Source organism: Pseudorca crassidens, chromosome 2 (assembly GCF_039906515.1).
Source record: "Pseudorca crassidens isolate mPseCra1 chromosome 2, mPseCra1.hap1, whole genome shotgun sequence".
Lineage (NCBI taxonomy): Eukaryota > Metazoa > Chordata > Mammalia > Artiodactyla > Delphinidae > Pseudorca > Pseudorca crassidens.
Genome location: NC_090297.1, coordinates 181,034,041 through 181,059,943, shown reverse-complemented (window position 1 = coordinate 181,059,943; position 25,903 = coordinate 181,034,041). Strand labels below are relative to the sequence as shown.

The window sequence follows — 25,903 nt, the reverse complement described above, 5'->3', positions numbered from 1 at the left end:
GTCAAGATAATGTGATTCAGGTCGTTAAGTAAATTGTTTTATGAGTGTCTTCGGTCTTTGATAACTTGAGCATGTCTCTCTGTTTGGAAGGTCAGCGGCCGCTTACTGCTGTTTTCCTTTCACAAATTCTAGTTAACCGCCTGTCTCCATGGATCGGTCGCCCTGCTCTACCCGATGTACTGGCAGCACATCTACATCCCAGCGCTCCCTCCTCACCTGCTGGACTACTGCTGGTAAGCTGGCTCTGCCGGACCCCTGGCAGCCCAGGTGTTAGGGTTAGAAAGAGCGATTCATGTGTAGATCCAGTGAGCTTGGAGTACATGTGTGTATATACATGAATGAGATCCCTGAAACGTGACGTGGAGATGAGTAACAAGTATTAAAAGGTGGTTTTATGAAGGGAAGAGTAGTTCTCTCCAAAGGTAGCAAAAATTTATACTTGGCAAACATGAAGTTCTTTAGATTTTGTGAGTTTCCTCTCTAATCATCTAGATAACTAAATGCATAAATAGAAGCCGATCCGGTCTTCGCGGTGGTTAGGAGCATTTCACTGAAGTTGTAGTGTCAGTGAGAGCACCACATCCCAGATGCCAGCATTTGTCCGCAGAGTCTTTCAGACACCAGGTTGCCTCTCTCGGAGCACACGCTCGTGACCTCCCCCTCAGGACACGCTTTCCCGCACGCCTCTTCCCTCAGTAGCACATCCAGTACCAGATACCAGCAGAGGGGTTGCCTCTAATGCAGGGGTTCCCTGAGTTCCTGGTTATCGAAGCCTCAGCCTTGAGCCACTGTGAAAATCAGTGTTGACAAGTGTCGGGGGCAATTCTGGAAAGTTTCTTGGCATCACAGACACAGCTGCCAGTGATCTCACCCAGTCTGATTTCAACTGTCCCCTTCTCCTGGAGGTTAGGGAAGAATTAGACTCCCAAACAGCAGCCTTGGGATCTTCCTCGGGGCTGTAGGGTAATCATCTTCTGCAGGCGTAGCTCAGTTCTTAAGAAACCAGATGACATTTTTACTCTAAACCATGCATGTGCGCGCGCACGTACACACACACACACACACACACACACACACACACACAGAAAGAAGGAACTGATTTTGACCATAATGTGTTCATTTATATCACAACTAATGTTATTAAAAAACAAAGATCTTTTAGAATCAAAGTAGTTATTTATTTAACTTTCTGATTTCATGAAAAGCAGATCACTTAAAGTGTTTAAGGGTTAAAATGATCTAAGTTCATAACATTGACGTTTTCAAGACTAGCCTTCTTCAGGACAAATGATTTTTAACGAGAGTACGTACCTTTGGCCACATATTGATTATACCAGTGAATTGTGTGTTTCCACAGCAGGGTAATAGTATTGATAATGCTGGGCAGCAGGTTTCCAGTGACCTCCCACTGCCATTCTGCACTTTGGGTGCTGGGAGGGAGAAACAGTGGGGCAGGAGACTGTAAGTGTGTGGTTTAATTACACTGTGAAGCACCACACACACGAATCTGCAAGTAAAGCTGGATCTAGAAATAGCTCTCTTGGTATTTACTTTAGAGTGTTCTTCTCTGACCAGTATACCTAGAATAGATTAGCATCCTTGAAAGCAGGAACCTCAATTCTTTCATGTCGACATGTGTAGTAGATCTTTCCACATAGTATTCAGTAATTAAAACTTATTTTAAATAATATTGACAAAAGTATTTGAAAATATATTGATGTATGATTCTTTAAAATCTATATTAAAGTAGTGGTTCAAGAACCAACACTTTGTGAGGTTTAGAATTATATTTTATCATATGTAATGTTAATGCCATTTAAATTTTTCTATAAAAATGTTCTGAAATCTTAGGAGGTAACATCCCTTTAAGTTCAGTTCTCTGTAATGATTACACACTTAGGACTTTCTAAAATATTGTTATTTAGAAACTATCGCTACCTCTTTACAGATATGTCTTCCTGATACTTTCTAACCCTGCCATCAAGTCCTTTTTCTGCTGCTTCCACTGTGATGAAGGAAGCTTGTTTCAGTCTTACTAGTTTCTAACCTCTGAAATAGCCACTTTAGGACAAGTTCTAACAGCCGCCATGCCAGGCACTTCCCTGGCCCAGAGAGTAGAGCAGTGATAGTCAAACAAGGAGTTATCTGAGAGTTCCTGAACCTTAAGGTCACAGTGATAGGCTCAGCTTCTGACATAGGAAGTGGGCAGTATCATATACTTTTTTTTTCCCCGAAAATAGCTGTCTATGACTCCAGCTCTCTTTCATTGTCAGAAAATTCCATGGACTAAACTGTTCCCTAGGGAAAGTGGTTTTCTTCCCTTTACATCTTTGCAAATGATCCTATATGCAAAAGGGAGAAAAATATTAGAGATTATCCCTTCGATCTCATGGGGTTTTTTTAAAGAAAATGTTATATTCCACTCCAAAAATAGCACCAGGAAGATGTGATGGGGTAGATGTGTATTTTGCCAGCTCTTCAAGGTGATTGGACTTTCCCAGTCCTGAGGCAGTCCTGACTCCTGGAAGTGTGTCTCTGGTGTGGCACAGACTTGGAGGGCCACGATGCCATCTTGTGACCGTGGATGAATAGCGCATCTTGGTCGGCTGAGGAAGGCTTGCTAATTTGCCGGCTCATTCATTCATCCATTTGTACGCCAGACGTTTAGTAAACATGTGTTTGCCAGGCTGCGAGTATGTAATGTAATGAGTAAGACGTAGCTCCTGCCCTCTCGGATCCCCAGATAGGAAGAAATTCCCACGTTTGTGCACATGTACACACGCGCACATGATGAGCACAGAGGAATACTGTGATGCTCTAGGGTTTAGGTCTGAGGCGTATAAAAGAACGCTGAGCAGAACACCTAGGAGGAAGTGCCCACCTATCTGCTAGGGTAGGGAAGGCTACTGGGAAGAAGTGACGCCATCTTTGTTTTCCCCTTAATCTACCAGTATAAGGGGGAAATGGGGAGTTTCTATTTAACAGGTATAAAGTTTCAGTTATTCAAGATGATTAAGTTTTAGAGATCTGTTTAACATTGTGCCTTTACTTAACCAATACTCTATTGTAGACCTAAAAATTTGCTAAGAGGGCGGATCTCATGTTAGGTATTGATACTGTAAAAACAAAGCAAAACAAAACAACAAAGGGAAAGTACTTTAATATAGCAAGTCTAAAGTAATGTTGCCAGACACGCTTAACCTTCTGAGCCCTTAAACACCTCGGAGGTAGTATGATTCCAGTACCAGTAAAAGTATAATCATTTATTTGTTCGAGAATGGTTGTCACCTTTTTATTTAGGCTATCTATCTGATTCTTCATTCTATGAAAGGAGAAGATGTAGCTCCTAAGAGAATAGTGTTTTAAAAACATAAATGGAAAATTATGTTGTTTAGACTACCCTAAGTTAATATACTGCTGTTACAGCCTACCCCATGGGTGGCCTCCATGAGAAAACCTAAAAAGAAAAAAAGCTATTACATAGTAATTATTTTTCAGCAAAGATTAGTTGCTACCGAAAAGAAACAGCAGTCATAATAGAGCCTTCTGTATCTTATCTTTGCAAAATAATTCCATTGACAGAAAGATCTAGGGTAGTTTTGCACATAGCTGATAAAACATCTGTGTTGCCAAGGAACTCTTCCTGACTTATTAACACTCTGTCTCATTAGGAGATTTCAGCTAGGGTAGCAAAATTACTTTTCATGAGACTTGGCTGACTTAATATTAGGATGTATACAATCCAATTTTCATGACAATGAAATAACTATTCAGTTAAATCTATATTCTGAAAAAACATCATGTTTATTTTAGGAAAGTATGCTCTAGTTGATAATGTTTGCAGTCTAACATGTTTATATTTTAGATTTTGTAGAAATTAATGAAGTAAAAACACGTAGAGATACCCAGTGATCCCATAGAAAAAGTTTTGGTTTACTTTATTATTAAGTTCTGCATAGGAATTCTTTATTGGATTTTTATTCTAGTTTAACAGTTTCTGTAAATTTATTGTTTATGTTTCAAGAGGTGACTAGCTTTCATGAAGTTTTAAAAGTGTTACCTTAGTGTATTTCGTAGGACTTCAGTTGGTAGTTATTACTTTTGGCTCTGATTGTTTGAAATCTGATCCACTCAGTGTACCTTCAACGTATGTAAAATGGATGTAATAATTATTTTTAGAAGTCTTAAGTGTTTTGATTAACACTCATTGTATTAAAACGTGCTTTGAGATTTGAGATGTTATGAATCTTTCTATATTATGAATCCTGTTGGATAACCTAGCCTGGGGCGAATTGGAAAATTGCACAGTAACTTTAATAAATTTGTACTATTTTGGGTGTGGAGAAGGCTTGACATATTTAAGATCTTGGGAGTTGCCCACCCTGTTTTGTGAAAGTTGCCGGAACCCAGTCATGGGAGCCCAGAGGAGTTAGTGGCACATATTTTATATCGTCTATGGAGTCACAGAAGGAATTCCAGAGATGAGAACTTGAACTGGGGAAGCAACTAGCCTCCTTTTATTTAAGCAAAAGTGGAAGAGTCCACATTTATTCCTTCTGTTTCCTTTTGAAGGCAGAAAATATGTTAGATCCTAGGGATATCAAGGCCTATAAATAGTTCTCAACTTTCAGTCAAATGAAATACCCAGAATATCAGATCAATTCCAGATGGTCTACTGCATAAAAATAAAAAAAAAAATAGGAAGGAACAAAGCTGTAGAAGACAAAGACAACTGGGAATTAGAATCTAGTACAATATGACTTAAGGAACAGGCTAATAAGGATTGGAAGAAGAACTTGAACCGTTTTTATTTTTTGTGAATCCTGGATATAGAAGTTAGTGGCTAGCCATCCCTTAAATAAATTAGGAACTGTTTAAGGTTACTTTGAAAACTGTGGATCTACCAAGGTGCCTCTTTTATCTGTTACTGATTCTCAGTAGCAAAGTGGACATGCAGGAGTTTGGACAGCTCTGTTCTAATAATGACGGGGATGTTTGGAAAATTATGCAAATTCTTTGAAAAAGAAGGTTATCTGTTTTCATTAACAGAAAAGGTTTGCATTAAATATAACACAAAGATGTATATAAAAGAAATGCCAAAAATGTTTTATTTTTAAATAGCTATTTATTTGCATATCTTCTATCACATTTGTAGACATTGTTCATTTTCATGTTTTCTTGTTAAATAACATTTTAATTTTGAAATGTCAAGTTGAATAATTTCTGCCCTATATTTCATGAGAAATAGTTTTGAAATTGCTAGTAAGTCTTAATTTGTACATTACAAAAATTATTTAATGTCTGTATTCTCTGCCAGAGTATAAGCTCCAGAAGGGAATATATTCTGTCTATATTGTTCATTATTGTACCCTAACCCCTATGCCAGGTACTGGCACCTGAGTATGCTCCACATATTGTGTTGAATTAATCAATAGAATTCTTAAACTTACCTGAATATTTTAAAATTTATTAAAATTATATTATTATTACAATTAAAAGTGGGATAAATAAGAATGTACAGAGTTTAAATAATAGACAAGATACATGAGTGGAAAGATAGCACAGAAATAGAATGGTAACAGTGGGGGAGGAAATTATTTATCTTTGCACCTCTAGTTCCCAAACCGTGCCTGGCACATAGTAGGTCTCAGTAAATATATTGTGACTGACTCAAAAATTTGGGTGACTAAATAATAGGTGTGAAACAATGAATATATATTAAGAAAATCATATAAGAATCTAACTGAATAAAAAAACTGTACAAAGAAATGTGAATAAATTTGATGATTATTTAGGATATATCTGATGGGAAGTATACAGAAAAGATTCATCTCAGACTATGGCCTAGACCCTAATATTCTTGTTTTTTAAACATTATAACTTTTAATTATAAATGATTTCGTGATTTTATATAAATCAACCTTAATTTGAATATATTAATGGCCTCTAAGATTATATTTGAGTTTTCTATACTGAATAATTTTAAATATCTATGATGTACTGTTAGAACTATACATTTAATAAATTTATTTTTTAAAGCATTCTGAATTACTTATTGTTTCAGTTTTAATGAGCTGTATGAACACATACATATATATTTTTAATTTAGTGCCCCAATGCCATACCTGATCGGAATACACTCCAGCCTCATAGAGGTGAGTATCTTTCAGACACGAGATTGTGATAACTATTATTTTTATGAATTAATTTAAAACAGGTGTGTTTTGAAAGAATATCAATTGAATAGTACAAAGAAGTGACTAGTTGCATATTTAGAGTGTACTTACATGATCATTTTCAAAAAGGTAGTGTTAAAATAACTTTATTTTAATTAGTATGCAAAATGACCATCTTCAGTGGTACGAGACCCATTGAAAGTAGGTTCAATTTGGTTGAAGTCGTATGGTAAGTTTTATATACTAAAAAACTTAGTCTTTGATGAACCACTTTCTTTATGGAACTTGAGATCTTTTATATCTATTTCTCTTTCAGAAGAAATATTTCTGTATTTTGAAAGTGAGAATTCATGTAATTATGTGTCATAAAGGGAAAGTTTTATTTTGCAAACTTCACTATAATTCAGTGTACCGGTGTTTTTCAAAATGTGTTTTAATACACTAATCATGAACTTTTAAATTAGAATATAACTTTGTAAGACTTTAATTTCAGTCCTATTGGGACTTAAAATGTAGTTCGTTTTGTTTTTTTTTTTTTTTTGCACTGTCATTCGAAAATGACTTTTGTCACTTGTTATCACTGTAGTGAAAAACCTTGAGCTTTAAACACCTTGAGCTTCAAATCAGTGAGGTTTCCAGAGAAGACTTCTTATAAGATTAGCTTCTAAAAAAGTAAACAAAAGACTTGGGTCAGTTGCATGGCATCATTATGCCGGCTGATTTTTTCAAATATATTTCTTTTCTTGCTGGTTGTTCATATTGTACTTTAACCCAGTTTCTAATAAGCAACTTTAATGAGTTAGATTTGGTTTTCTGATTAGTTGTTGTCATTGTATATACCATCAGTCATCACTTTGCTGATCAAGGAAGAGCCTGGTGATTATTTTAAAATTCCTGAGCATCCTTTGTGGAGAGAGTCGTGCTTTAACCATTAATAAAGAATACATTTTAATGAATTTTTAGTAGGTTTAATTCCTTTTTAATTTTGAAGTCTGGGTTGGATAACATTATGACTCTATATTTTGTCAATTTTTAGAAAATAACTTCTTACAGCCCAAGGTACTTGCATTGAAAGGACAAATTGTATAAGATAAAACATGAATAAATAGGTATTTAATCTGTTATTAGAGTGTGGAATATATGACTGGAATTTTATTCATCAGTAGTTTGACTTTTTGCAAAATCTAACCATGGTTGGTTGGTATGGTTTCAAAAAAAGTTATCAAATTTGATTTTGATGTTAGTGCACGTATCTCTTCTTATGTAATGTACCTAATAGAATATGTCATTTTTATAATACATTTATTTATACAGATGAAAAATATTTAAAGTGGTTGATTGTACCTGTTGATGTTATTATTATTTTTACATAATGATTCTAGACCAACTTTTAAAACAAATGATTCAGCTTTTCCAAAATATTGTAGAAAGGAGTACATGCTTTAAATATTCAATTCAGTTTATCACATGTTTATTGTACACCTGTAGAGAAAATCAGTCCTTTTTTAAAGGAGCAAATTTAAGAATTTTTTACTCCTTAGAGTATTGTCTTGGAGAAGCAGTCCTTTCTAACTTTAAATTGGCTCTTATTAAATGAGACTGTGTAAAGCCATGATTAGATCAGCTGAAATCTCTGTACCTTTTATACTCTGGACTTATCAAACTGTCTTAATAGTCAGTTTTATTTGGTTTAATAGTGAATGAGAAACTATAATAGGAACTTTAAGAATGTTTTTCAACCAGTTGGGTACCATTTAGTAACTTTCTTCTTAATCTTTTACCAGGTGATACAGATCCTACGTTTCTATTTTATGATGACATTATTACACAGATTATTTTCACTAAAATTCTGATCTTTTGTGCTTTTTTATTTTATATAAATGGTATTATAATTAAAATATAAATATATATTTACATATTTTATATATGAGACAGAACTGAATAATTTTTCACATTTGTTTGGCTGCAAGTACAACTAATTTTTTGTGGAGGAAGAATCAAAATATTCTCTTCTCTCAGTCAAGACAGTTTCAACACTTTTTATCAGTTTTACAAAGACTTTTAAACAATTGTTCAAAGACATGAAATTAATGTCTTTCTAAATCTGTTTTAAAAATTATTTTTATGCGATCATAAGTAAAAGATGACTAGAAATCTCTTTTTAAAAAGTAAATTTGCTTCTAAAATAAAGGACAAGGGCATTTTGTTCTCCCTGAAAACTAGACTTTAGGGATGAAGTCAAAGCAAACTAAGGCCTGTGATTGGGAATAAGTCAGTACAGGCTACAGATGTGAGGGTTATATTATTTGTTTTAATGCACAAATGATTCTAGGTAAAGTGTTGGCCCAGTTTCACAGTATCGTGTGGCTGCTTCCACCGTGTCCCTTCCCTTGCTCCGTGTGCAGAGTGTGCAGGTGTGCTGGCATCACCTGGAAGGAGGATGGCATGTGGAGGATGCCAGGAGTCTCGCCAGTTCAGCATCTGCTGTTGTTCTCAATAAGATTTTGTCTGTGTCCTAATATCATTTTCTTATTTTTGAAGAAAAAGCACATTGTTTTCTCACATTTTCTTACTCTTTCCCCATCCAAACAAGTTGATGAATTTTATGAGACGTAAAAATATGGGACAGAGAAAGTGGTGCTGTTTTATATGCCATATGACTTTCCACTCCTGTTTAGAAAAAAATGGCTAAAGCCTGATTTGAAGGGAAATAACAGAGAAAATACATTAATAAGAATTTTTTTTTAAAGATTTAAATTACATGCTATCTTCTCCCCCCTTTTTTGCCTTTGTAGAATTGTTCTCGTTTTAGGGAGGCCCAGTCTGTTGATTTATTGAAATGAATACATTTTCCATTCTTAATGAGTGTTCCCGTTAACAAATTTTAATATTCAGCTATTATTAGACTTCTTAAAACTAAGAGAAACTTTGAAAAAGGTATACATTTCATACTAATGCTAATTTCCTTTATTCCGAGATTTTTTTTTTAAACTTTTTATTTTATATTGGAGTATAACCGATTAACAATGTTGTGATAGTTTCAGGTGCACAGCAAAGTGACTCAGCTATTCAGAGTTTAGTGTTAGCGTCATTACAAACATTTTGGGGTCACATAACCATTACTCTATGCTATTTAGATGAACTCATTTCATTCCTTGAAAAATACATCAGGTTTCTGGATTATCTTTACATTTTCTGTTAAAAGGGCAACTTAGAATTGAAGAGGGAAATCAAAATTATTATATACTTTTTGCATACAAATGCCATTAATATAAATATAGTTTTTGTTCATAGGTTATTTTTGTAGTTATGCTATAGTTGATTTGTAGATAACCACGTATTTATATATGTAAACCTTTTTTACGTATATGTATGCACATGGAAAGGAAATGAGTTTATTTATAAATGTTTTGACAATAGTATCACTGTTATAAGTTACTTTCTTAGAAATGGCCATTTTCTTAGTCTTACTTTAGAATAATTATAATGTCTTTTACAGGATAGAGTTTTAGAATCACATGCCCCCTTGAGAATGCATATTCCACATAGACATTGTGGCTATCCTAACACATAAAAATTCCCTACTCTAGACTACCATTTTCCTAGCAAATTTAACATTCTACCTGATACGCAGAGATTTGAAATCCTAAGTGGATCACAGAAATTCCAAGTGGATCACAGAAATTCCAGTCTTGGCTAACTTAAAAAATTGGCTTGGCCAATTTAATATTAAGCTATTTAAATAATCTGAAAAAATGGCTGTTATTCTAGAATGTCACTTTTAAAACTACTGCACTGAAATTAATTGACCAATTGCTAGTTGACCTATGCAATTAGGGAATTCTGGGTTGATGGATATATTTCATTAATGCACACCTTACTTATTTTCATTAGGAAATAATATTATTTGCTATCATCTAGATAAGACTAATAGAATTATATGATTTGTTTAAGTAGACATATTAGTTTAAATAAGAAAAATAAACTATAAATATTTTCTTTCTTTAAGGATAAAAATTTAATAAATTCTAATTTACTATCATTTATGCATATATTGAGATAATTTGACCATTTGACTAAGCTTTCAAACAAATATGACAAATCAAATAGTTAATCTGATAGGCTATTAAATTTGATCCTTTATATTAAATTCATGGGATAAACATTACTAACAGTAAATTCCATATTACTGCTCTCTGTCATTTTTTCTTACTCAATTTCACTTGTCATCATCAACTTATACCAAATTTACATGAAGATATAGAGAAAATATTTATTAATTTAAAACTTACTTAGTAGTCATATTTATTGTTTTGTGTTAACCCTGCAGTATGATTTAGGCTAAAAATAGCTATAGAACGGGCCACATGTTCCTGTATCATAGGATTGAAATTCAATTGGTAAAATTTAAAGGATATAAATATTTAGTTTAATATAGCCATGCCTATTTTGTATTTGTTGTAGTATCTCTTTGGTAGTTAAATTACATTCAGTGTCTCCAAACTATTAATATATTTAGATGAGTAAACATGCTATTTTAAGCATTTTTAATCTTTTTTTTTGAATGGTTTAGACAGACTTTCTCATAAGGCAAAATTGTTTATATTCTTTTATGATGTAGAATTTTCCTTTTTTCTTTTCCTAAGGATAATGCATTAAGATAATTTTCTCTACATATCTACGTTCATTATAACTTTGGAAGGAAAATATACTAAGATGTTTGTTTATAATTGTGTTTTTTAAACAGAGAGTGAAAAATAAATCATTGGAGGATGTGGTTATGTTAAATGTTGACACAAACACTTTAGAATCACCATTTAATGACTTGAGCAGCCTACCGAGTGACGTGGTAAGTCTGGAGGATATTTTGTGGTGAACAAGCGTATATATGTTTTCTCCTGGACCCTTGAATCACCAAGAGTTACTTTCCCATTTTTCTGTCTGAAATAGAAGGGCTGAATATGAGCATGTGGTGTGAGAGGAGTCAAAGCAGAGTCTGTCTTTCGTATTTTTACCTTTTGGCAGTTGAGGAGATGTCAGATGCAATATCATATTCCTTATTGTAAAAGTAGGATCGTAATTAAAAAGCTAGATGCATTCATTAGGCAGAGTTTCTTTAAACATAAGTCTCTTCATCTCATCTTAATCATTATATTACAAAGTAGGCATTTCTATCTGCCTAGTGGCATGTCTTGCAAAAGAATGAGAGAGTTTTTGAAGGCAAGAAGAAGAAGGGGGCCAATTATCGGCTTTTGCTTCCCTGCCACCTGCCAGCGCTTTTCCTTTTAATTAATGATCTGATGGCACTGGTCAATATAATAAGAAATGCTTGTACAGTTGGGGTCAGAAAATTCTGGCTTTGATCTCCCTCAACTTTCTGAAACATTTATTTGTTTTCTCTAAATTATTTCAGTTTTATTTTAATCCTTTCTATCCTGCTGAGGGCTGCAAGAATGAAAACCTACACTGTTTGTCATTTGCTCTGGCAGAGCAAAGACTGCTTACTTAGAATTCTATTTGTAAATTAAACTGCAAACCCAGTTTGTCATAAAAGACATCTGATCCTTTTGAAATGACGAAAACTGTCTTTTGTCTGTAAAGGCTGATAAATTAAGTGCCGGCTCTCTTCTGGTCTTTGATCTTGCAGAGGTTTGTGTGTGTGTGCATGTGTGGGTCTGCAGCTTATAATAGGATATATTCTGTACTTTGTGTTAAATAGTCTCCAAAGTCAATTTTCTGGCCTTCGTATTCCTCAGAACAGGGTAAAAATGCAGATTGTACTGTTTCTGTATATATTCTAATGGCTATTTTAAAATATCTTTATAACATAGTTCTAAGTTAAAATAACTCCCCTTTAAAAAAAAAACCCATTGTTTATTCAGCTATATTAAAATTCGGGAATAAAAAACCTTTAAAATATATTTTTTTTCTGTAATACTGCAAGTACTTTGAAATCACTGTTAGGGAGCTTGAAAATAAAAAAGAATAAAAAAAATCTCAAACTCAGAAAATACAGTAATACTAGCCTTGATTGCTTTTATGGCTAGTGATAGGGAAAATGTGACTTTAAAGTCAAACTCAGATTATTTATGCCCATAAATAACCTAAAATACTTGCTGACCTTGAAGCAAATTAAATCGAACTACTTTATCTAACTGTAGTAAAATTTATGCTATGTATGAACAAATCCAAACCCAGTCCAGTGAAGAATTATATTATCTTTTTAGCTCATTATAACTCGATTGCCTCATTATAAAGATTTTGCAGAAGCTGCTAGAAAGGATTGGAGTTGTTCATTTAGAAATCCATCAAAGTATTCTTCACTGGATAGGGGCATAATTATGAAAATAAAGTCCTAGCTTTTAAGAATGTTTTCCTTATGTGCATGTAGTTCCTACCATTAATTCCCTAAGAAGAAAGGATTGTTTTTTTTTTAAATGAGGAAGGATAAGAAAGAGGAAGAAAAAAGAAAAAGAAATCAGCTTTTTTGTGTTATATTAAAATTTTTATAGTCAGCCCCAGTGATAGCTGATTATTTCTTTGAGAAAAACAATCTTTAATAGTAATGTTTTGATGAGTGATTCTTTTTAAATTGGGAACCTCTACTTTCCTAGTAGAATTAGTTTGATATTGAAACATTTATTTAAATATGTGAGGAAGTTAAACAATATTCATGAAATGTAAAAGCCTAAATATATAAATGACAAGAGGGACCATCTCATTGTTTATTTATAAGCAACAGTTAACTGAACATAACTGAAATAGTAAAAACATATTCATAAAAAGGAACTCTGCAAGGTAATGTAGATATAACTAAATATATGCTCGGAATTAAGGAGTGCAGACTTAGACAAATTTGAAGAATGAATAAACTGAAATAGTCCTGAGGTGGAGCTAGGACTATCTACAGAAAGTATGAGATGTTTTAAAGTTAGAGTCATTTTCTAAAAATGTTTCAGGTGATTGTTCGTTTAACCCAGCTCTAATAAATTTAGCTTTTTCATCAGTTTTCCAAAGCTATCTCTTATAGTAGGAAATACAATAAAGTATCACATCATACTTGCTATAATTGTAAATGTTTTAAATGAGACGTGTTAAAAATCACAAACGATCATACTGAATTTTTCTGTGACTTGAATTAATAAAATATACTTGAAGCCTGAAAAATATTACAGTTGGTATTGTTTGATAACTTAATAAATTAACTGATATTTAAATGGGGACATTTTAAAATCATTCACCAAAACATTAAAATTATGCTTACAGGCTAGATGGCTTTCTGTGCATGTGCACTTTATTATCGTGTCAGCTTGACCAGTGGTCTTGGCTGTTCCAAGGTCAGTGGTCACAGTTGTCCTGAATTACTAGTTCTTTTTTCCTGTGGACCCTCTGCTGTGTTGCATGCTGTAATCTTCTTAATGGCTTCATTCCAATATTCACACATAATATTTTAGATTTATTGACTGTTAGAAATACTACCATGCCAGTAGCAGTTCCGCTACTCTTAAGGTATTTAAAATTGGAAAAATAAATCAGGCCAAAGCTTTCAGGAATCCTTTGTTTTCCTTAAGGGAAGGGGAAAAAACTCTCTTCCTGTCTTCTGACAAGAACAGTTGTTTTTCGATTTCATCATTTCACTTTAGATCTGGATCATTAAAAGAAAAAAAACAAATTTTATTGGGAGTGATTTTAACGATATTGATTATTACATGGAATAACTTTTAAAAGCATTAAAGTATACTGTTGTAGTTTTTGTCTACGAATACATTGTGAGTTTTATTTTTTTTAGTGGCTATGCCAAGTTATAGGTACCTTCAAACATATGTAGTTTGAGTGTTTTGAAATAAAAAAGTAAATTTTAGGGTTATGTAACAGTATCGATTGCAGTTAGTGTTATTGTGGTATGTTTTTAAGTGGGGGCAGAAAGAGCCAGTTGTATTAAATATAACATTTGAAATCTCAAATGGGTTCATTTTAATTTAAGAAAATGCATTATTGAGACCCCCTTCATTGCAAATATATACACAAATTTAGTTTCAATTACATAATAATGTAAAATGTTGTATTTCTAAGGTATTAGTGCTCATTTAAATTTTTATCATCACATTTTAAAAAGTAATTTGGAAATTGTTACTATTTCAAAAATAAATAGGATGCCTCACTAGTGGGAAAATTAAGCTAAGTAAAGTTATAATGAGATACAGGAAATCTGTCTTTATGTGAATATTAAGTTAAAACAATTATAAACTATTATAGAAGAAAGCAGGTTAGAATTGACGTCTGAAAAAGTTACATGCATTAGAATATTCATTACTAGGAAAACAAATTTTGACCTGTACTGCTTAACTGTTTTTAAATAATTTTAATTTATTAGACTGTAAAAAATAATATACTCTGAGACAGGTCAATATACTTATACCCCTATGTTAGATAAGAGGATAAAGCCACAGAAAGTATGCTGTTAATGGTATGTCTAGAGCTTTAGTTCATAGAAGTTGATCCTCTGACTTACGCCCCAGGCACTAGAGCATGGTCTGTCTCGTATAAACGTGATACACAGTGCAATGAGTAACTCTTAAAATTTGATATAGAAGCTTACTCTCCATTCTAATCTTGTTAAAGAAGTATCATTATGACCTATTTGATTTAAATTAGGATTGTCAACACTGTTTTAAAAATTCATTTTCATGCTATATGTAATGCTATTGGAAAACGATTGTCTATTTTCTATTATGAGCCTGTGTAGAAAATACAGTATGTACACTGAAGAGTTATTGTACCATTCACGGTAGGCCACAGTATGTTACAGGACAGCAACATTTAGTATAAAGCATATTTAATTATTCAAACATTGAAAAGACCTTATTATAAAATAGAGTCATTTAAAATACTGTGCGTCTTGGGCTTCCCTGGTGGCGCAGTGGTTGAGAGTCCGCCTGCCGATGCAGGGGACGCGGGTTTGTGCCCGGGTCCGGGAAGATCCCACATGCCGCGGAGCGGCTGGGCCCGTGAGCCATGGCCTCTGAGCCTGCGCGTCCGGAGCCTGTGCTCCGCAACGGGAGAGGCCACAGCAGTGAGCGGCCCATGTACCGCAAAAATAAATAAATAAATAAATAAAAATAAAATACTGTGCATCTTATACTGAGGCTTTCAAGTATCACACCAAGGACTAGGTTAATGGTTTTACCGTTACATGAAAAGGAAAGGCACAAATTGCTCCGATTAACTAAAAATCATTACAAGCCTAAAGAACTAGAGAAAAAAAACCCAACTCTTGACTTTAAATTAAAATTTTCATATATCTGTATTCAAGTGAGTTAATTAGTTTGGGAATAAGTTTGGAAAAGAACTGGCTTTTTCAGAGAGTTTTTAAAATCAGCTTAAAAAATTAAAGTATGTAAACAAATTTAACTCTTACAACCATACAAATAAGTCAATAAATATATTTAATTCATTGGATATTTCCTCTAATCTAACACGAAGGTTTAGTATGTTAAATTGTCATAATATATGTTAGAAAGAGAAAAAAAAAGGCCCCAGAGAATATTTTATTAGTTCCAGGTTTGCCACAGCCATGCTGTAATCCTTATCTTGTTTAGCAGTGAATGAAGTCCCCAGCAAACTGGTAGAGTGTCCAGGTTGCAACTATGTTACAATTTCACTCTGGTTCTGGAGTAATTGAGAGGACACTTTTTTGTTTAATAGAGTAGTCTCCAGGAGACAAATCCTGCTTTCAGTTTGCCCCTGAGAGTAGTGTTTGTAAGGGTATTTTCATCTGACTTTCATAGTAAAGAAAGGGAGAAACCTGGAAGCCGGTTTAATATCCATCTTTGTGGCTCTGCGTGCAACTGTGTGTTTCCTGTCTCTGGAGAAGGAGAGCAGGTTGTGATGGCAGTCACCGTGCTCCTGCACTCGACTTTGGCTGTTACGGGGATTCACCCTTCTTCTAAATAGTTACTTTCAGAGATGAGATTGTTTACGAAAAGGCTTTTTGTTTGTAAGTAAACTATGAATAGATCCTGCTATTTTTTCCTACTGTTTTCTTGGTGTGTATTTTTTAATATAAACTTTAAATAGCAAAGCATAACAAAACAAAAATTAAAAGCTCAAAATCTTAATTAATTGGGCCTCAACATTTAAAAGGTCTTTGTTGTTTTTCTCTTGGCTGCGTGAGAGAATCTGTGCCTCCCTCTGCAGGACCCATCCCTGCGCGGTTCCTCCCTGCATGTCTCTGTATGTTTGCCATTTTAAAGTTGATGTAGAGTTTGCTACTTCTAGTGATTTTCAGTGCTCATGAATTTCCTTGGCTTTCTCCTGGCCTTTCATTTCCATCTAAATTAGCCAGCTCTTCTCCTAATGTCTTATTTTAAATTTATTTTTGGCTGCGTTGGGTCTTCGTTGCTGCACGCGGGCTTTCTCTACTTGCGGCGAGCGGGGGCTGCTCTTCATTGTGGTGCGCAAGCTTCTCATTGTGGTGGCTTCTCTTGTTGCGGAGCATAGGCTCTAGAGCACATGCTTGGTGGTTGTGGCGCACTGGCTTGGTTGCTCCGCGGCATGTGGGATCTTCCTGGACCAGGGCTCGAACCCATGTCCCCTGCATTGGCAGGCGGATTCTTAATCCCTACGCCACCAGGGAAGCCCCTCTCCTGATGTCTTTTTTCCTCCACTATCATCTTAATAATGTGCTTCTCTGTCTTCTTATGGCCAGTATGTGTGTATGTATGTATATATATGTTTTGGCTTTAAAATAATTTAAAAATTTGTTCCTTGTTTTTTAAGTTCTTCTCCATATTTGAGAGACTTTTTGTGTGCGTGATGTTGTGAGCACTGTCATCATAGTGGTTTCCAAATCTTGCTGATATGATGACTTGGTGGACTTCTCAATGAATTTTGTTCCCGGGCACCATCACAGATATTCTGATCCAGTTAACTAGAGAAGTTAGTGTAGCAGCATGCCTTGGACAGGTTAATTTGTTCATTCGTTCAGCAGATACTGATTGAGCACCTACTGTATGCCTGTATTGTGCTGGGAGCAGAGTGGACAGGAAGACGTAGAAGCTGTGGTCCTGGAACTCACATTCCATTATTAGCTGAACCCAACCACAGGGCCACACCAGGTCATGGTGATCCTGGGAAATAGCTGGGTTTGCCCAGCTGGGTTAACCAAGCACCGTTCAAAACTTAAGATTTCTATTACCAAAGAGAGGGAGAGTGGCTGTTGGTAGGCTGACAGCTGTCTCTGCCATAAGCGAGCCCAAATGAAAATAATGGTAGCCGAGCTGAGAGGCCACTCTTACCTGCCTCCAAACTGAGATCTGCCTTTTGAGGTTCAGCTCAACATGTCAAAACACCTGAGTGCAGACCTGGCCTGAACAATGAGTATGAGTAAGGTGGAAGGTTGAGGAATAGCATATACAAAGGCTCTGCTGTTGGCAGTTTCAGGGAATGGAAGGAAGTCCTGTATAGCTGCGCTTAGAGGAACAAAAGAAGAGGTTACACAGATGAGGTGGTAGAGACAGGTAGGAGTGAGAGCATCATCTACAACTATTTTCCCTTCAGAGGCATCTTAAAATGAGTGGAAGGTCTGTGCTTCTTGTTCAGGACCTCCAGACTTTACTGGGAATTCACTGGAGATTTGTAGCAGAGGAATAATAGTGAGATCCACTTTGACTTCTAAAAATATCATCTTGGGTTCTAGGTCCTGAAGATCACTGGGGTAACGAAGCAGAAATGAAGCAGTTCAGAGACCATTTGCAGTGGTCTAGGTGAGAGATGGGAGGTGCTTGAACTGGATAGTGGCAGGGAGTTGGAGAAAAGCGGACAGATTTGAAATCTACATCAGAGGTCGAACAGCTGGGGCTCAGTGATTACTGCTTATGGAAGATGAGAAAGGGTGCAGCGTTGAGAGGACCTGCAAGGCACCTGGATGCACGGAAGTGACACTGACATTGGACTTGAGGTAGAGTAAGAGCAGTTTGGGTTGTGATCATTTTAAGATGCCTCTGAAGGGAGAATAGTTGTAGATGACGTGGTATTTTAGGCTTCGAAAGGTAATTTAAGCATTCAGAGAAACAATGTCATGATACCCTCTGGGAGTGTATCATATGTTTTTCATTTAATAAATGTTAAAGGTTACTGTTTTAATTCTTAGATAGAAGCATGTTAGAAAATTATGTTAAGAAGGAAGCGTTAATTTTATTGCTTAAAAAACTGAACATCAGAAGGATTAAAGAAGTGTAGGGATTTAATATCTGATTCATACAATGACCATAACATGTTTCATGGAAGAATAAAAGGCTTTAACCTTGTAACTTTTTCCTAAAGCAAATAATTATTTGAAACATTAACTTTTCTGAATGTCCGTAGTTTCTAGAGTGCAGCTTAGTTAGGAAAAAGGATACTTAAAGACATCACAGAGATGTTTCCGGTCATGTAGGTTTTATCCTAATGTTATTCCTGAACATTTATTTTTATCTTCTGTTCTTTACCCTTGTGTTTCTCTTTGTGATCCTAAAAAGTAAAATTAAAATTTATGGGTTACAGTGATTGATTTATTTTTCCTGAGAAGACACATCTAAAAGTCAAGAGAAAATTTCTGTCACTTCTCTGAAAAACTCAGCTCTTTTATGTCACCTCCCTTCCTAACCCCCGGTTGGCATAATTGCTTCATTACTCAGCCCATGTGCACGTGGCTTGCACTCTTCTATTTATACCTGTTTGCTGTGTTTACTCATGTAATTCCCTTCTTTTATCCATGGTCACTTAGTGCTAAGAGGGTAAAAGTGGAGAATTGGTGGTAATATTATTCATGTTGCAGTGAACTCCCACTGGGCTCAAACCCAGGTTATAATTCCTCCTGTGATGGCTGCTTTAGAAGCCTGGATTCTCGTTGTATGAAAGGAATTTGAACATTTGATAAGAGCAGTGAAATGACGTTTATTCTGAAGTTTTTTTCACTGTTTAACTTTTTTTTTTTGCAGGGGAGGTCTAGTATGATACCTAATTAGACTTCAAAAATAATTTATATACAGACTAAAAAATGTCATAATAAAATAAAATGTCAGTTTTCAAGTCATCTTTAGCCATCGGAGATTGAAGCTTACTTTGTTAAGAATAAAAAGAGAAAACAATTGATACTTTTTCAAGATCCCATGATAGGATTTTGTGATAATAGCCATGTGACCAAGGTTCCAAATGCTTTTCTGAATTCAGTTATATGTGAGTATAAACTTTAGGGTATCATGGAAAGATGTACATTTATTTCGTAACTAAACTTAGAAGTTTGGAAATTAAAGCAGAAAATGCTATTTCCCAGACCAAGTATTTTAAATAAGTGCAGAAGATATATCACCTTATTTATAGATAAAAACAGCTAAAAGCTATTTAGCTCTGCAAAGCATAGTGGTAACTGGTGATAATTTACTCCAGTGGTCTAAAGGACAGGAAAATAGCAAGGCTGACACAATCATTTTATGTTAGAGTAATATCCTAATAGCTGAAGCTGACTATTAAAAAACGCTTTCATTTTTACAGGCTGTTTCTGAGCGCTCATTGGTGCACACAGAAACGCTTAACTCAGCTGCCCTTCTGGTCTCTGAAAAACAGGAACCACCTCAGACCTACTGGCAGTCGAAGCCCACCTAGAGTAGGTCAAGGAAGAACTCCTTATATGCTGTTTGTAAAGGTTGAAATAATGTAGAAATAGGCAAAGGAAAAACTTAACCATATTTCTTGCTAGTCTCACATGTCTGTTTGAAATTATATAGTATGCTCATATAGAATAGCACCGTCCAATAGAAATATAATATGAGCCACATATGCAATTAAAATGTTTCTAGTAATCATGGTAAAAAGGAATAGGTGAAATTAATTTTAATAATGTATTTTATTTAATCCAGTATATTCAAAATGCTGTTTCATCATGTAATCAATAAAATTATTAATGAGGTATTTTGCTCTTTTTAAGTCTTCAAAATCCAGTGTATTTCTTTTTTTACACTAATAGCAAATGATAATTTGGGCTACTCACATTTCAAGTGCTTGTGCGTCTAGTGGCTACCGTTTCGGACAGTTCTAGAACAGGTATTTTCTTCTTTCCTATTTTGTATAGAGCTCTTGAGGAAGTTCAGGAGCTCTCACTGACTAATTTTGGAAGTGAAGGCTACCTCGTTATGATTTGGTTAGGAAGGGCCTGAGGCAGTGTGATGAATACCCTGGATAACTTACGCATTGATTAAGTAATCAAGGACTTGGGGTAATAAAGGGTGAGGGATGGTTTGACTTGCCTCCAGTCTCTGGGAGCATATGTGTCATGCTTGTCCTAAGGATTCTTAATTTGTGGAGAACTGAATTGTCGCTTCCAGATTTTATAGAAAAATACATCTTGAGGAATTTTCTTTTACAAGGATACAAGGCATGACATTTAAAAATTTTTTTTGTTTTCTAAAGTAAAAATTAAAATAACCCAATCATTTTCTTTTTATAATACTTTGGAAGACTAGAATCTTATTCTTTCCATCATAAGCCTTTTTAGAGGGCAATAATGAAATACATGTATTGATTTTCATCCCCATTGGTTTTTTTTCAAAGGCATTTGAAACCTAAAAAATAACATTATTACAGACTTAAGAATAAAGGACGTTAAGTCAGAGGTTTGTTTTTGCATCCTTCAGCTGTATTTATTTTTGAATATGTGGGTTACCTAAAAATATGCATTAATTGAGGTTAGATTTTAATAATAAAAACTTCTTCTTAAATGAATCCTAATTTATGCACTTTGTGGGCTAAATGAATTAGGGTCTAAACTTTTATCTGAATCTATGGAGCTTGGGTATAAATTGAAAAGATCACAGCTATGGGGAAAGACCTATACTGCAAAGGCCTTTCTGCATAGATTATGAACATCATAACTCAATAATTTTTTCAAAACTGTGGTTATAATTGGACCCAATGGGGGTCTCTGTCTTTGATCAGATCACAGTAACTGTGACTTTACACTGGAAAATGTCACTACTGTGAAGGTTTATCACCTGTAGAGCTGGTCCTTCCTCTGATGCTGTGTTCCTTTCTCATTAGCATTATTCAAAGTTTAGTTGTTAATTAGGTTGACACTTCAATTACAATCATCATCCACAAGAGTAGTCAGGGCTGCTTGTATAAAGAAATAAAAATATTCCTCCTTGCATATATATGTAAAGGAGGAATGACATTGTTTTGTTATCTGGTAGTATCGTAAGGGTAAGAACATGCTCTGATAAGGGAACAATCCAACCAGAATTTGTCCCATCAGTTTTTTCTTAAGAAAACAGAATTTCTACGTGACTTCACGTTCGCATGTAGAGCATTGACAAGTAATGTATATGAGCATCAATGGTATTTTTTAAGTGTGCAGAGTGTAGTTTTTATTATCTGTGAAAGGAATTGGTCAAGTGAATTGGATGCATAGGAACAGATCACATCACCTCCCCTTTAAAAACTAAGAGTGAGCATCAGAAGGTTGATTACTCTTAGAAAATACTCATCTAAGTGAGGGCTGTTCATAAACAGCATGCATTCTCTAAAATACACACAACCTGAAATTAAAGGATGCAGCTGTATGAAAAATTGTAACAAATGCAGGTGCCTTTCAAAATTCCACAAATTCCTAGATAATATATTTTTCTTTGATCTTAAAACATTATTAATGTGATTACTGGTTCATAAGGCAATAACGTTGACCTCGAATCCTGCATGTGGTGGTGGAGAAAACTGGACAGAACTGGGTTGAAATCTCAGTTTTGCCACTTAGTAGCCAGATATTGAGGGCAAGTCGATTCACATGTTTGAGCCCCTGTTTCTTCATAAATGGTAATGTTGAGTACCTTTCGTAGAAGACTCTGAAGATCAGATGGGACAGTGTCTAACGAGCACAACACAATTCCCCACTTGTGGTAGGTTCTCAGTAACCTTAACTTCCCTCCCCTCTTTTTATCTAAAAATGGTGAAAACTATTCGACAAATGACTGGAAAATTATTTATATATACAAACGAAGCTTCCAAAAATAAAATTAACTAACAAGCAGTCGAACGCTACCCAACCGGCTTCATCTCCAAACAAGTAGACACATGTTGTAATTGCTAAAAATCTGCAGAAAAGTGGCTCACAAGCAGTTTACTGTAAAATAATTAAAGCTTATTTATGTCAAGAGGCCTTGGGAAAAAAAGAGAGCACAGACCAATTTGCATTAGCTCATTACTGTGGGCCCCTGCTTTCCTTTCAATTAACAGACCAGCAGGTGCTCCCTGACTTAGAAGATAAGCCGTCAGGCAGAGGATGAGGCTCCGGCTGACCTGCACATGCTGCGGTCCGCCTGCCCATTGGGCTCGTGCCTCGCTGTACCAATCTCTGAGGTGTGAATTTAACGGTTCCTCTCTGTCACGCAGGTCTCGGCCCTGAAAAATAAACTGAAGAAGCAGTCTACAGCTACGGGGGACGGAGTGGCTAGGGCCTTCCTGAGGGCGCAGGCTGCTTTGTTTGGATCCTACAGAGATGCACTGAGATACAAACCTGTAAGCGTTTTATTTCATCACTGTTTTAATGTGCTCTTGTGTGGAAACATTTTAATATCCCACCCGAAAAAGTATCGCAAATGTTTTTGAAAATACAAAATAATATGCTTTAAAACATGATGTTCCACCTCCAGTTTCTTGACTTTATGGTTTTCGTTCTTTTAGTAAATAACCCTGAGTTAATATTTCCCACATTCTCTTGCATAGCACCTTGTTTATTGTTCTAAAATTGGAATTCTTACTCGTAACTAATTAATGAGTTGTGTTACTACGTCTTAGAGTAACGACCCAATCTTGTTAGGATTACTAAGAAATCAACCAGACAGTTGGGTTTATTAGATCAGAGTTTAGAAATGACAAGTATAATGTGAAAGTTTAAAAATATTAGAACTTGAACATTTTGCAACATTTGGAAATTTATTGTCTTCCTAATTCATAACACTTTTCTAAGTGGGCTTATCTATTTAGCATACCCTAGCTCACTTTGCCATTTCTTTCTTGTTTTAATAACCCCCAAATTATTATTATGTAGAATTGTAACCCAAGTTGTTAGATGGTCCAGAAAGGTATAAATTAAAATATGTCTTTTTCTCTCGGAATTATTGGTTAAGCGTGTTAGTCTGATTTTACAAAAATGATTACACTGCCCTTTCATGACCAGGTGAATAAATGGATTAAAAGTATTGAGTTAGTAATAAGTAATAAGACCTGTTATCTAGTGGATACTTCACCATTGTTAAGGCTGTGTAACCTCGACCCATTTCTTTAGTCTCACTCGACTTCCATCTTATTTGTAAAGTGAGAATTCTTATACCTTCTCTGTCTACCTTTCAGGGTTGGTGTGTAAATCCTGTCATAAACCATGAAGCACTAAACAAATGTGAACGGGTTATATGCTTTCCGAGCTGACTTCTAAATTAGTAGTTCCCACCCAGTGGCTCTTGCACCTCTGAGGAGTTACTGAGTTAGGCACATCAGCTACTGTCTCTGGAAAAGTGCATGTGGTCTGATCTGCATGCTGATCTTTTTGAAATACGTGTGTATATTTTAAAACATTATATAGAACTCATAGTACCGTACAGAGTATACGTATCTCACGTGGGGGAGTCTTCAAAAATTATTGACAGTGATAGGGTCTCATTCTTTACAAGACTGGAAACCAGTCATCCACACTACAGTAGAGCATAGTCGTTAAAATTAGTAAACATCAATTGAAACAAAAATGGGTTTGAAAGACAAAATTAGTTTGCTGCATTTAAATACTTAATCTATAAGCTACATTTTTCTTTTCATTTTCCTTTTTAAATTTGTAAAAGACTTCAGATTTGAGGAAAGTAGATTGAAGAGATATTTTCTTAAATGATTTAAATTATCCGTGTTGTTAGGTGACAGTTAAAATTATTAAAATATTCCATCTTGAACATTAATTACTTACTATAGTTTTTGTAGCTTGATTTTCTACCTCTTTGAGCTTGATTGAGCAGATAGTAGGGTTACAGGATTTCAATGACTGACTTGTTTTTTAAACATCGTGAAAGCCAGATTCTCAGCATTTGTGGGAAAATAATTTTGTCAGAGAACGTCTTTCCTGTTTATTGATCACAGCTTATAAATTTATTTGTTAACTTATCTACATTTTTCCTTTTTATGTTTGATGTTTTCTCCTTTCCTTGCTACTGCTGGTTCTTTCTGGGAGTTGGGGGATGGTATTTTCATTCTGTATGCCTTCACATTTCTTTTGACTCAGTCTTTGAATGAAAGCTCAATTTTTAAAGTATACTGAATGTATTTGGACATTTTTTTCCTATATATTTTCAAAATAAATAGTTTTTAAGGAAAATTATTGTATATAAAATATTTGTTGTTTTAGGTATTATCTTTACAAATAACCATGGACTCTTTTTTTGGACATTTATATAGCAGGCATATATCTTTGATATATTTTCTGATTGATGTAAAAAAAAAAAGAAAAGAGCCAAGTTTAGAAGTTACAATTATTTCATGGTTTTGTCTCTTTTCATCATAAATGTATTTTAGTGGTATCCTCCAGCTACTGGAGTACAATTGGAAAGGAAAATATTACAAAATAGCTTTTAATGGATATGAATTCTTTAATTAGGTATTACTTTTTGAAATTTCATGATTGTTTATACACACACAAAAATTGAACCAGTATTTCCCTTACGTTTGACAAAATTGAACCTGTTGATTGGTCTGTGACGGACCAGAGTCTCAGGGCCCTGCCTTCGCCTGGTGTTCAAGGCCCTCGTGATGGGCAGGTGGTCTGTGTCTTCCTTTATTTTTTCTGAACTTTGACCTCAACTCAGAGAATTCTGCCTGAGGCTCTAAATGTCCCAAGCTTCTCAGGCTTCCAAACCCTTATTTACAATGTTCTTTCTTCCTGGCAGTGCTTTTATCTTTCTAGCTTTTAATGGCCATCTAGTTCTTTCCTGATCCTTGAAGCAGTAGTTTATAGTGACACTTTCTTTCTGTGAATTGATTATATTTACTTTCCTTAACACATTTCTTTTCCCTCTTTTTTTTTTTTTTTTTAAAACATCTACCACTTCTGTGCAAAGTTTGAGGGTCCTTAGAGTTTGGTGTGCTGCCTGACAATTTGCAAGGGTCTTGAAAATCTGCTAGTTTTTTTTTTTTTTTTTTTTTTTTTTTTTGCGGTACACGGGCCTCTCACTGTTGTGGCCTCTCCGGTTGCGGAGCACAGGCTCCGGATGCGCAGGCTCAGTGGCCATGGCTCACGGGCCCAGCCGCTCCGCAGCATGTGGGATCCTCCCAGACCGAGGCACGAACCCGTGTCCCCTGCATCAGCAGGCGGACTCCCAACCACTGCACCACCAGAGAAGCCCTCTTTTCCCTTTTTAATATATTATTTATTGTAGTTCTTATATTATTATTTTCCCAGACATTAATAGTTTATTAATTGCTATTAAAATAATAACTGTTGAGTGCCCACTGGATGCCAGGCATTGATGGGCCCTTTGAATTAACTCTTTCATTTAACCTTTACAAGCCTCAAAATATTACCCCTTTCATTTTAAAGATAAGAAAAGTGATGCTCATAGAGTTTAAAAACCTCCACTAAGGTTCCCCAGCTGGTGACGAGTGGGGCTGCATCTGGATCTGTCCTTCCCACGGTCCCGGTCCTGCTTCAACGTGGAGTG

General features: G+C 35.1%; 1 protein-coding gene across 3 annotated transcripts in view; it reads left to right on the top strand.

Annotated features, from left to right (window-relative positions):
* The window catches only part of DENND1B (DENN domain containing 1B), a 252,903-nt gene that overhangs the window by 141,038 nt on the left and 85,962 nt on the right, over positions 1–25,903 (top strand). For 2 of the 3 annotated variants that reach the window (XM_067729825.1, XM_067729824.1), the window contains 4 exons: positions 133–233; positions 6,110–6,155; positions 10,924–11,025; positions 22,599–22,724. In XM_067729825.1, the coding sequence (XP_067585926.1) occupies positions 133–233; positions 6,110–6,155; positions 10,924–11,025; positions 22,599–22,724 (375 nt within the window). The remainder of the gene's footprint in view (positions 1–132; positions 234–6,109; positions 6,156–10,923; positions 11,026–22,598; positions 22,725–25,903) is intronic. The other variant, XM_067729827.1, reaches the window with a different exon arrangement.